We start from the raw sequence: 13,439 nt of genomic DNA on the forward strand, positions 1-13,439 counted from the left end.
AGGGCCCGAAACCATCCACCTCTCATGACAAAAGGGGTCCACGTGGACCCCAAAGACCAGAGAGTCCTTTGCCTGTAGTCCTCGGCCTTCGCTGTGCTGAGAAGCACGTGGGGGGCTTTCCAACCCCACAAAACCTGGGCCTCCTCCCGCCTGAGTCTGGGGAGGGGAACCTGTAAAAGCTCTGCCGGCAATTCGACCAGAAGTCAAGTTAAGAGCCACTGACCTGAGAAACACCGGCCTCTGGAAAGGAGTGCACGTACCAGAAAGACTGGACTCCTCCACCTGAAGCGGCAGGAAGAGGCCAAGGATTAAGACGACGCAGCAGGGGCCTGGGACTTGGAGGAAAGGGGACGGGAGGACAGACAGGGCAGCAGGAAGCCCAGGGAGGGGCTGACACGCTCGGATCCATTCAACAAAGAGGGTAAAACCACGACCCAGGTCCTAGGGGCCACGGCACCAGGGTGTGCGAAGCATTTCCAGCAATAACCCAGCCAGGTGAGACCGTCCCACTTCACAGGTGAGGAAACAGCGCCCAGAGAAGTGGGACTCGGGGAGCGGCGGGACGCAGGGACACACAACGGAAGGACCTCGGGCCTCAGGCCCCAGTCGTGACAAGACGGGCCTGACGGAGTCGTGACTGATTTCCCCTCCGGGGACGGAGAGCAGCCCCTCCGCCCACAACGGCCCCGAACCCCTCCCCCCAGGACTGCGAGGAACCTTCCCTGCCCTTTGCCTGCCTCCTCCTGCAGGTGCAGCCCTGGCGCCCAACTCCAGTGACGGCGGGAAGACCGACCCTTTAAAAACAAACGTCACGCGTGACCCTGCTGACGGCTGGCGAGACCCCACGCGTTTATTCAGACGTCCGTCCGGGCGCGCGCATCTGCGTCTTTGGTGCCGCCTCGGCTAGAACTTCTCGGGAAAGGCCTCCATTTCCTCCTTGATCCTGTTTTCTACCAGCAACGTGAAGCTGCTGTCGGTGTTTGGAAGGTTATAGCTGACAAACACCTGTTTGCTGGTCTTCCTGGCTGAAACGAGAGAAAGCACACGGACGCGTGCAACCCACTGCGGGGAAAGGCCTGGAAGAGGAAGGCGGGCTTCCGGGGAGAGAAGCGAGCTCTGACACCTGTGGTGTCACGGGCAGCTGCTGCAGACCAGACCACAGGCACCGAACAGCGGTTCTGAAAGTCCGGTCCCCATGGCCACGGCACCGGGACCTCGTGAGAGATGCAGACCCTCGGCCCGCCCAGACCCACCGAGTCTGTTCTCAGACTCTACCGTCTGAGACCCACCGCTCTACACGTGGGGCTGGCTGGTTGTGCTGCTTTTTAAAAAGCACAGATAATGTGCAAGCATTTAAAACACTAAGGTCCTGGGACTTCCCTGGCGGTCCAGTGGTTAGGACTCCACGCCTCCACCGCCGAGGGCCTGGGTTCAATCCCCAGTCAGGGAACTAAGATCCCGCAAGCACGGCCCAAAAAGTCTATCTATCCTTCAGTACCGCCCCCCCCCCGGCAACTCCCCCCGCCCCCAGAGGGAACCGGCGCTCCCACACATACACACGTGCAGGCGCACGCGCACACACGTACGATTTCTCAACGCGATGCGAGCGACGTGTTTTAGCTCCTTTCTACGGCACCGTTCATGGCCGACGTGAGCTGCTCCAACCGCCAAAAGCACGCGCAGTTGCACACCCATAACCTGAAGGCAGGACAGGTCCCGAGGACGAGCCAGGCGGTACCGGTACCGGTCCCGGTCCCCTCTTCCTCTTCCGGTGAAATAGCTCCTCCCTGGGCCCCATCCCCCAGGGGGCGGGTGCAAGCCCCTCCTCCCCCCACCGAAGCCAGGGGCTACGTCAGTCCCATCGGCGAAGGCAAAGAGGTGGGGACGGGGGAGAGCCGGGGCAGTCGAGCCACAGCCGCTCAGCCTGCGCGCGTTCAGCGGCAGGAAAGTCCCCGGCCCCGGGGGCCACTGATTCCAGTCCCTCCGCGAGCCAAGAACCATCCCGCCTGCATGGTCCACCCGGCAGCCCCACCCTGCCCCCCAGAGCCACACAGGGCAACGGGTCCCCGTCCACACCGAAGCCCCCAGCGCCCCCAGGCCGTCACCTCCTCCACACAAGACACTGTCTCGGGGCACCTGTCTCTTCTCAGCACCCACCCTCCAGACAACTAACGACGGTTAATAACGCATTTTCAACTGCAGGTCACCTCCCTGCGGAACAGTCCTCTGTGGCCTCAGCACATGCATCGCCTGTCCCCCTGGGGTGCTGGCATCTCATCACGTGTGCCCGTCCCTGCTGGGCGGTGGCTGAGGGCTGCCAGGTTTGCCGATTCGGGCAGGTGGGAGCCTCCATTAACGTCTGACTTTAGTTAAGTTACAAAGAATGTATTTTTTGGTCTTGTGTTGTTTCAAGTTATGCAGATTATAAATCGACGTAAACCACGTGAGAGAATGTTAAAAAGAGCCCCAACGTTTGCACAAAATGCCCCAAAAAAGAAAAAGAACCCTAGTTTTCGCACACAAACCACTTCCAGGCCGCATCTCAAGGACACCGGGAGCCCACCTCACTTCACTGGAATAACCAGCTGATTCATGGCTCAGCAAACGAGCTCCCGCCGCCCTCGTCTCCTGGACTCTGTCCACACTGGGGGGACCCACCGGTCCCAGCTCCACAAACCAGCAGCCTCCCTCCCTCCTCCACCAGGCCCGGCACACGGGGCCTGCCTGCTGGGGGTGCGTCACCCCGAAACGCTGGCAAATACACAGTGAAGCAAAGGGGCATCAGGCCTCCCACCTGCTCTCACGTGGTTCACAAAATACTAGCAGCTCAAACGTAGAGCAGGAATGATAGCGCCTGGGGGTCCGGGCGAAGGCCAAGCCGGAATCCTTTCTCTCTCTCCTGCGGCTTTTCTGTAAATTTTAAATTGCTTCCTCATAAAGAGTTACCAAAATAACTTACTAGTCAGGCTGCTCTAGCTTCAGGCTAAAGGACAAGTGCGGTGGACGTCCCCGAGACGCAGCCGCCAGGTCTCTGCCCCGTCTCGTGTGACCTGTGGGCCACCTGTGCCAGCCCCAGACCTCGACGCGCTGGCAGTGCCTCCACCGCGTGGCCGCGCTGTCCGCATGCGTGCGTCCCGGAGCGACGGACACACACATCCCAACTCCCCGGAGATCAGGCTAACAGGACTATCAACACAACTGCAAAATAACTCCTCAAAATCAGGGCCCGGCCTCATCACCACACCCCAGCCGGGACCCGGGGCTCCGCATGTGGTTGGGACACTGTGAACACGAAGGCCGGACGGGGGGCAAGGCTGCCCTGCCGGTCGAGGTCCCCGTGCGCCTGGGACCACCCGGCGGTCATGGCTACCAGCTGGGGGCACCTTTACCTGAACCACCTGGGCATCTGCAGGACGCGTGTTTGGGGTGCAGGGGGGCTGGAGCCCTCAACCTCGGGGCCCTGCCTGACGCCCTTTCAGGCCACCCTAGGCCGGGCCGTCACCCTTCTGGGCTCCGAGCGACATCACCTGCGGCGAAGGGCGGTCCCTCCTGCTCCGCGGGGCCCCACCGAACCCCCGGAGGCTACCTGGAGCCGCCGCCCACTAGGCACTGTGGGCATCACTCGCCCTCTCCTCCCACGAGGAGGAGGAGCAAGATCACCTGTCACTGGTCGGCCTGGATGGCAGCCAGGGCAACGCGGGAGCCCACGGGGAGCACAAGCCCGAGCGGTGCTGGTACCAGGTCAGCCCCTGAGAAGCCCAGTGTACGAGGCCTTCCTTCCCGCAGAGACCGGGGGTCCGCCTCCCAGACAGTCTTCCTCCTCCAGTGACCGCCTCCCGGCTCCACCGAACGAGGTCCCCACCCAGGCACTCGGGCAGCTAAGCTGCAGGACCTACCTAAGCGCTGGGCGAGGCCAGTGGACGTCGTGTCGGACATGTCCCCAAGGAGAGCAGTGGACACAGGGATGGGGTCCTGCAAGGAAAACAAAGGCCCAACGCTCCTGATCACCTGAGCACCCAGGGTCCCACGGCCCCCCTTCCTGTCCCAGGCTGGCCTCCCCCTGCGGTGGGCCCGTGTCACCCTAGTTCGGCAGCCTCTCCTGGCAGCAGGCAGGCCTGCCCGGTGAAGGGCCGGAGCAGCCCAGAGGGGCGAGTGGCTGCCAAGGCAGGGGGGCAGGGGTGCCCCAGCAGCTGACAGGGCCTGGAGGTCAGTGCAGGCTCTGGACTCTCGGAAGGTCTGAGCAAAGGGATGACGATACTGCAGCCCAGGGGGAACTGGCCGTAAGGCAGCGCTGAGGGCTGAGCCACAACCTCCAAAAGGTACGTCCAGGTCCTAACCCCTGGCACCTGTGCAGGTGACTTTATTTGGAAATAGGGCCTTTGCAGACGTAATTGAGATGTAAGTTAAGGTGAGAAGGACCCTTCCTCTGGTAGCACTGGTGTCTTCAGAAGAAGGGAGGAGACAGAGGCACACAGAGAAGGCCTGTGACACTGGCAGCAGGACTGGGGGTGACGAGGGTGCCACCAGCACCAGAAGCCCAGAGACGGGACGACTTCTCCCCCAGAGCCTCCAGGAGGAACCAGCCCTGCTGACACCTTTGATTCAGACTTCTGGCCTCCAGATCTGGGAGGGAATCAGCCTGTTGTTTTCAACCACCCAGTCTGTGGCACTTTGCAACAGCAGCTCTGAGAAACCTATAACGTGGCAAAGGGGACCTCAGACGCCACGAGAGATGCAGGTTTGGCCCAGGCAGCAGGTGAGAAGAGGCTAGATTCTGCAGGTTCTGCTGACAGCAGTGCCTGCTGCTTCACTGACACTGGGCGCGTGAAGCGTGGCAGAGGGGATCCAAAGATGACCCCAAGGTTGGGACGGCGCTGCTGTAACAGAGAGGGGCTGGCTGCTGGAGGAGCAGGGCCGGAGCCTGACAGATGCCTATTACACCCGCCAGCGAGACATGGGAGGGGAGGGGAAGGGCGGGAAAGAGGTCTGGGCCGGAAACGTAAATAAATGTGGTCAACACAGAGCCGGCAAGAAAAACGGGCAGATGCCACCCCCCAGGGCGAGTGTGAGCGGACAGCAGAGGTCCCACGAGGGAGCTCTGACACTCCAACCAGAAATGGAGGAGGACCAGCCGAGCGGCGGGACGCAGCTCTCCCCGGGTGGGTAGCGCAACCCTCCTCGACCCCGGTCCCGGGGAGCCCCAAGCGCCCCTCCCCGACCCAGGACAGCCCTGGGGGCCACCGAATCCGTGGTCTCCCCGGCGGGCACCTGGTGGGCACGGGGCGCGCGCCTGAGGCCCTCGGTCACCGTCCGGCCCCCACCGGCCCGGTCTCCGGGACCCCATCCCTCCCCCGCATCCCTAGCCCCCTCCGCCCCCTCCCGGACCCCGCGCCGCTGCCCCTCCCCTCCTGCCCCTTCCCTCGCCCCCCGCCCCGGCTCCTCTACCCACCCACGGCCCTCCTGCCGCACTCACGTAGCGGGTGCACATGGCCACGGAGAGGTTGCGCAGGTGCGGCGTGGCCCCCACCCACAGGAAGAGCGAGTCCGTCAGCCGCATGACGTGGAAGTGGACGAGCTGCTCCCACAGCCTCGCGCTGAAGTTGTGCAGGGAGACGTTCCCCCGCGCAGCAGCCCCCGGCCCCTCCATGCCGCCCGGAGGCCCCGCCGCACGCGCCCGACCCGGTTCAGCCGCGCCGCCGCTGCCAGACCCGAGCAGGCGAGCGCCGAGAGGTCGAGCGCGCCTTCGTTTTCGATCCCGAGGTGGGGCGGGGCCTGGGGCGGGGGCGGATCCCGGTGTGGGCGGGGCTTTCCGGGGAAGGGCGGTGCCCAGGTGGGACGCCGGGGGGCGGGTCCCAAGAGTGGGCGGGGCGGGGCGGGGGAGGGCCGGCGTCCTTGCGGACAGCCGTGTAGACTTGTGGGAGCGTCTTACCTGGTGGAGACGCGCCGCCCAGCAGAGGGCAGCGCTGTTCAGTCGGTGCCGCAAGTACTCAAAGCAGCCTCCTCCGTCCCTCGTACTCGGTTAGATTTTCCAAAATCCTCCTGCTCCCAGCAGCCCCGTAACAGCAGGAAGCCTTGAATGCAGCTAGCCATGAGGATGGCAGCGATATTGGGGAAGCTCTAGAAAGGAAAATTGCATGGACTGAGTTAGAGGGGTGGGTTGGCACGCCTTTGGACCCAGACCCCCTGAGCTGATGTCCTGTACAAGCGTGGGCCTTGGCTAACCGTTCAACCCCTGAGACTCAGTCTCCCCATCTGCAAAGTGGAAGTAAGAACAGGTGCCTCTCAGAGGCGTGGGAAGCAGGTGAAAGGGGGCCACTGTCATCCCTGCTGGGGACCTTGACTTGTAGTCACTCTGGGACACTCGGAGTTGACATAGGAAGGCTTCAGTGTGTTGAGACAGAGTGTTTGTGGTAAACGCACACAGCGCCCGTTTTTGTCAGATTCTGTTACAACTGACTCTTGGGTTTTATGTCAGAGCTATCAGAGTTGTGCTTGTTAAATCTCTAGTAGATCTAAGTCGACTAAATTGACATTTAAGACAGTAAGTATTGTTAAAAGTTTGTTCCCTTTGCTAATTATCAATGATTCAGTTATGTACTTGATTTTCAGGTCAATAGTTTCTAACAGCTTCATTAAGGTATAATTAACCTACAACAACTGCGCTATTTAAAGTATACGAATTGAAGTTGTGACACGTGTGTAACTCATGAAACCATCCCCACAATGAAGAGAATGTACATATCCGTCACCCCCAGAGGCTTCCTCAAGTCCCTTGTAACCCCTCTTGCCTCCCCCAAACACTGTGCTGTACTTGGTCACTAGTTTGCACTTTCTAGAGTTTTATGTAAATAGACCGTACAGTAGGTATAATTTCTGGTCTGCCTTTTCACTCATCACAATTATTTTGAGATTCATCCAGGTTGTTGCATGTGTCAGTCGTTCCTTCCTTTGCATTGATGACCAGCGTTCTGCTGGGTGGGCGCACCACTGCTTGTTTATCCCTCATGTGGTGATGCCCATTGGGCTGTTTTCAGTTTGGGGATACTGCGGTCAAGCTGCCATGAACACACGTGTACAAATCTCTATGAACATATGCTTTCATTTCTTGTAGTTAAAGACCTAGGAGTAGAATGGTTGTACCATGTGTAACTTTTTAAGAACCTGACAAGCTGTTTCCACAGTGACTGTACCCTTGTATGTTCCCATCAGCAGAGTGTGAGCTCTGGGTCCTCCACATCCTCAGCCAGGACCATATCAGCTGCTTGGTGTGGTCAGTCTTTTTCGTTTTAGCCATTCTAAGGAGTATTTTAACATGATTTTAATTTGCATTTCCTTAATTATTAATGAACCTCAGTTTACACTTCACACCATACACAAGAGTGAACTCAAAATGGTTCAGAGACCTAAACATGAAACCTAAAACTGTAAAACTTCCAGAAGAAAACGTAGGAGAAAACCTTTGTGACCTTTAAACAGACAAAGATTTCACAATAAAACACCAAAAGCATGATCCATAAAAGAATAAATCGATGAACTGGACTGACAGAGCAGGTGATGTCACCCACACATCAACTCTGATACCCTTTAATGCTTTGTCCCCTTAGAAGACAAACACCATTTTTTTTTTTTTTGGTACACGGGCCTCTTACTGCTGTGGCCTCTCCCATTGCAGAGCACAGGCTCCGGACGCGCAGGCTCAGCGGCCATGGCTCACGGGCCCAGCCGCTCCGCGGCACGTGGGATCCTCCCGGACCGGGGCACGAACCCGTGTCCTCTGCATCGGCAGGCGGACTCTCAACCACTGCGCCACCAGGGAAGCCCTACAAACACCATTTTTAAAACAGAGAGTTTCTCTCTAAAGAGTCTTGAAGAGCTGTCTGGGGAAACTAAGGCAACAAGCTAACACCCTGTTGCCTCCTGTTCTCCCCGACGCCTACCCAGTGCAAGTGGGAGCGTGCTCCTTTCTGCTCCTCCGCGGGCTCAGATAACCGCTGGGGAAGCCACATGACCCAGCAGGCGGGGCTCACAACCTCCTGGCCCGCCATCATCAGCTGCCCCTCAACACTGTCCTGTGGGCCCCAGATTGCATCCTCTCATTTACCTTGAGGACTTTTCTCCTCAAGTCCTAACCCTACCCAGGCCCACATTCAGCCGATGCCTCAGCTTCTGAGTTTACAAAGAAAACAGAGGTCAGCGGGCTCGATTTCCCCAAATCCTCTCAAACCCTTACCTTCATGGGACCCCACTCTTACCTCCTTCTCCCCCTCATTAAGCAGGAGATGCCCCTCCCCTAGTCCCAGGATGATCTCTCCCCCTGTGCTCTGACTCTCTCCTCCTCCACGTCCTCAGGAACCCACTCCATCAACCACACTGGCTTCTCCAAAGACTCTGGGATGGACTCTGAGATGTGCCACCCAGACCCCTTCAAGAAAGGACTGGTTGTCCCAGCTGCTGGCAACGCCATTAGCAGAGAGCCTTCCACTGGGGCCTCCTGCAGTGTCTGCACGCCCTCCCCAGGGCGGCCCACACCCAGTGACTGGCAGAGGCAGCTGTGTAAAGGCCAGGCCGTTTCAGCCCAGTGCAGGACAGCTGTGATGGGCCCTTTCGCTCCACAGTGCCCACGGAGTCAGCTCAGGGTGTAAAAGGTGAGGGTGATACAAGGCTAGTAGTCACCCTGCACCGTCGCAAAACACGGAGGATGGATGACCAGCAGTCACCCTGATCTTGTGGTCCCTTTGCTCAGTCTCTGGGAACCAAATAACTGAAGAGGTGACCAGCTCCCCTGCGGCACACTGTGACCCCCAGCCCTTCTCCAAAGGGACCAGTGGCCATTTACTCAGGTACTGGTACACTCGGGAAAGAGGAAGACCCAGGCGTTTCAAGGGTCGGAGCTGGCATTGAGATATGAGGACCAGTGTCATCACTGTCCTCCTGCTAGTGCGGGGGCCTACAGGAACCAGACAATAAACAGAGTGCTGGCCAAGGGTCCACTAGGTCTTCAGACCCATCTGGGGCCATTCGCCTGGTCCCTGAACATGTAATTGGGGTGGACGCACTTGGAAGTTGGCACGGCCCCATACTGGGTCCTTGGCCTGGGGTAGGAGCTACCATAGTGGAGAAGGCCAGGGGGGAGCCTGTGATACTTCCCCTCCTCAGCCAAGCAGTACTGCATCCAGAGGAGGACGGAGCATCGTGGATCCAAAGGATGCAGTGGCGGTGGTCCTCATCCCTCTCTACTTCACCAGCTGAGGCTGGAAGACGGCGATAGACCACCATAAACTCAACCAAGAAGCAGTCCCGATTGCAGCTGCCTCAGCAGCTGTGGTATCTTTGCCAGAGCAGAATAATAAGTCTTCAGGTACATGGTAGGTGGACCAGGATTTGGGAAATGCATTCTTTTCTCTTCCGATCAGAAAAGAGAAGAAACAGTTTGCACTGACATGGATGGATGACAATATTCGTTTATCTGAACAGTACTCACAGCCCAAGGCTGTGTTAGCGCTCCACCCCCTGACAAAATGTAGTCTGAGGAGCTCTACACCGTCTATAGACATTCCACATGATATCACACTGATGCATTACATCATTGTCACCTCTGTTTCACCAGTGCCCTGTCGTCCTCAGCTCACACTTATGGATGTATGCAGGATCCCGTAAAAATAGCTGAAGAATGGGGTAAAAGCCTGAGCTTGGTTTTTGGATGGGTCAATGCAAGCTACAAATGGATGGCAGTTGCATCACAGATTCACTCTGGCAGTGCACCTGGTCATCTATTGTGTGTTGACAGAGCAGTAGCCCAAGGTTAGGGTATATACAGACTCTTGGGCAATGGCCAGTGGCCTGGCTGGGCTGGTCAAGGACCTGTAGGAAGAAAGACTGGAAGATGGAGGGCAAGGAAGTCTGGGGAAGAGTCATGTGGATGGACTGTCCATGAGGTGTGGAGATCACTGTAGCATGTGCTATCACCAAGCAGAGAACGTCCACCACAGGCGACAAATTTATCAAGTCAGTGACCAAAGGACTCCATCACCTGATGTTGGTCGGCCCTGTGTGCCACCACCCAGGGCTGGCACAAAGGGCCAAGAACAAAATAACCTCCACGGTAGCAGAGATGGGGGTTCTGCAAAGAGCGAACAGCACGGAATCCCACTGCCCAAGGTTGATCCTGCAACTGCTGCCACCAGACGTCCCACTGGGCCAGGAGACCCAGGCCCCAGCTCTCCTCTGGCGCTGCTCCCCAAGGGTGGGAGCAGGGTGGTGGTGACGGGCTCCTTCCACCCAGAGGCGCCAGCGATTTGTTCTCATGGGGGCCACATTCCAGGTACAGGTTTGCCCTCCTGTCCACAGGGCCTCAGAGAGCGCCACCATCCAAGTGCTTACAGAGCGTGTCCTCTGCGTGGCATTCCACGTAACGTCACTGAGACAGTGAAAGAGGTGGGAGAGTGGACCCAGACCCATGGGAGCCGCTGGTCTCATCACCCTCTGCCACCCACAAGCTGCCACCCACCGAAGAAAGAGATGCTCAGAGATGGTGAGGGTGGGGAGCCATCCCCCAGGACGCCCCACGTGACTTGAACCGAAGTGCTTCCCATGGTGCCACGTCCCCAAGAGGAAGACGTCTTGAGCCAAGGACGCCAGGGGTGGCAGCAGGAGCAGCCGCACTCACCATCCTCCCAGAAATCCATCTAGGGGATGGTGCTCCCCAAACCTTCATTCACCGCAGGATCAGAGCCCCCAGGGGACATGGCAGGAGTCCGCTAAGCCATTGCTATGTATGGCTGTCACTAGCGCTTTGGGATTCTTGTGTCCAAAGCCCTGCAAGTCTCAAAGCAGAGGCAGCATTCCAGCAGTGAGGTGCACCCTGATGTGAGGAGGAGGTTAGGGCTACTGTCACCCCTAGGGGTAGGGAGGAAAATGTCCTGCTCCTGGGTGACCTACTTGCGAGTCATTTGGTATCCCCTGCCCAGTTGTGACAGTAAGTGGACCAAAAAGCACCTCTGGCCTAAGGGCAGATCCCCCTTCCAGGAAAGAACTGTCACTGGGCCCTGGGGTCTGGGACCTTCAAGTGTCACCCCTCTTGATTACCTCAGCTGCCGAGAGCCTCCTTGCCCAAAGGTCTTTCCCGGGGGCTCTACAGCCATCTTAGCTCTGGAGCCCCCCATGGGGTTATTGCCAAGCTGGGTCCTTGGACCCTTTAATCTCTTAATCAGTAGAAATGGATAAGAAGCCAGACGGGAAATTCAGGCAAGGCTTTAATTGGACTCTTGCTACAACGCAAGTTAACGAAAACAAGAAACAGGTGCCCTTGCTTGCTCCCTAAGTGGGGGCGAGCTGTCCCTTAAACGGGCTAAAGGGTGGAGGTGGATCAGCGGGTCGGGCCGGAGGCGTGTCTTAGTGCCACCCCCTTGGTGATGCCGTGTGCAGGGGGCACGCGCAGGACCCTGCCCTTGCTCCCGGCACCTCAGAAGTGGCAGCTGGTTTGTGGTCTCTTTGTGTCTTGTTGTCCATCATTTGCCCCAGCTGCGTATGCGTGCAGTTGCCTTTAGTCCCTTATACTTTCTATTCTGTTGCTCAAGGAGACGTTTGTCCAGGTGCCAGCTCTGCAGCAAAGGGCCCCAGTTCCCAGGGTCAGCGGAGGCTTTGGGGTCCGCACCTTCCCGCTCCCTTGCCCAGGCCCATCCTCTCCCTCCTTCCATGGGTGTGCATTCCCAGCGTCCTCTCTCACCAACATTCAGACTAAGCTCTCTGAATTTGCTTTCTGCAGAACCCAGCCCGGGATAGCTCCTTCGGGGGCCTGCCCTCATCTCACTTGGCACTTTCCCTGGGCAGTTACATCCATGGACCTGATCCTGCTCATCACCCACTCTCCAAAGCGTGAACCTGCAGGCAGCCTCGCTCTGCTTCGAGCCGCACGCATGCCTCCCGGCCAGCACCTCCTAACCGTGCCCAAGCACCTGGACCCATCATCTCCGCCACCCGCTGCCCCCGCCCCCAGCCCTCTCCCTCCTGTCGTCCCGACATTGGTGAACGCACACCTGGCCCTCCCTTTCCCCACACAAACTCAGGAATCCTCTCTATTTCTGCAAACAGCGCAGACGTCACCCACGCCCCCTCCGGCCCTCGCCCTGCACGCCCTGCCCTCCGTCCTGGCACAGACCCTGCCCGTCTGTCGCCTGGGCTGCTGCTGTCGCATTCCGACTGGCTTCCCTGCCGCCTGCTTCACCGGCTCCCAATTTGTCTTTCTCACCGAGCGAACGAACGAATGGATGGAGAGATGGACTGAGTGACTAAACCTGCCCACGTCACGCCCCCTGATTGTTCTTCAGCGGTGTTCAGACCTAACACCTTTGCAGACATCAAGGCCCCTCACCTCCTGACTTGATGCCCTGCTGACACCAAGCTCCACGAGGCGGCCAGAACCCACCGCCTCCGTTTGCCCTGTGCTCCACTGCACGCCGTGCCCCTGCCCGCCCCAGCTTTCCTGCAGGGGAAACCCCGGAGGTTTGCCCCGACTCTGGCCCTTAAGGAAGCCTTCCCCAACTCGGGCAGACGGGCTGCAGCTTCTCCTGGCCTGCCTTTTTACCGCCCACAGAGCAATCGTTTCATGCAGTGGCCTTTTTCATGCCCATCTTCCTTCTCAGGAAGCTCCTTAGGGGTAGCTACGGGGTCTCTCATCTTCTGAGCGGTAGCCAGCAGGGGCCCTGCATGTCACAGGCAAAGCAAATACTGATTGAGCGGTTGAGTGAGGAAATGCTGGAAGAATAAACAGAGAACTTCTCAAGGCTGCAGGCCCCAGGCCTGGCCCGCTGCTCCTTAGCCCTGGGCCCCTCTGCTAGGTCTGTTACCTGAGCTGTAAATGGAGAAGATTGGCTTGGATTATCTCTAGGGCGCCTTCTAGGGCTAATACCCTGTGAAGATCAGATAAGAATGCAGACCGGTAACCAGATCCTTCCATTCCAACCCGAGCAGGAGGGTGTAATTCCACAGGGAACCACAGGGTGGCAGGTGGGAAGGAGGCGGGCTCCATGCAGAGTGGCCTTGGCTTTGCAAAGCCATGGGGAGGGCCTGAGTTCCTCCCCTCAACTCGGGGAACTCTGTCAGGGCCGGGCTTTTCTCTAAACTGTGCAATTTTAGAACACTCAGATCTCCGTGAGGGCCAGTATTTTCTCTAAACTCTGCAATTTTAGGACACTCAGATGAAAGAGCAGTTCCTGTTTCCCAGGTAGCCACGGCCCACAGATGCAAAGGCCCAGCAGGAGGCTGTGAAAGAGGCCAGCCTACCAGCTGTCTGCTTGAAGAGACGAAGGGGCCCCGGTGTTCTGACTCAGCCCTCTCTTCTTTCTGCCACCGGGTTGTGAGCTTTGGTGTGAATTTCATTCACCAAGAACCAAGAACTACAGGGTTTAGATGATGGATAAGAGAACTGCCCGTGGGGAGGA

The 13,439-nt window shown here is 58.3% G+C and overlaps 1 protein-coding gene across 1 annotated transcript; it reads right to left on the minus strand.

Moving 5' to 3' along the window:
* Positions 1 to 825: 825 nt before the first annotated feature.
* On the minus strand, positions 826 to 5,707 carry PSMG4 (proteasome assembly chaperone 4). Its single transcript, XM_079713094.1, has 3 exons — positions 5,474 to 5,707; positions 3,897 to 3,972; positions 826 to 1,025 (listed from the first exon to the last, which is right to left on the minus strand). The coding sequence occupies exons 1-3, from the start codon at positions 5,645 to 5,647 to the stop codon at positions 904 to 906; spliced, it is 372 nt and encodes a 123-aa protein (XP_079569220.1). The 5' UTR covers positions 5,648 to 5,707; the 3' UTR covers positions 826 to 903.
* Between the last annotated feature and the right edge of the window lie 7,732 nt (positions 5,708 to 13,439).

Source organism: Hyperoodon ampullatus, assembly GCF_949752795.1.
Source record: "Hyperoodon ampullatus genome assembly, chromosome: 10".
NCBI classification, from domain to species: Eukaryota; Metazoa; Chordata; class Mammalia; order Artiodactyla; family Ziphiidae; genus Hyperoodon; species Hyperoodon ampullatus.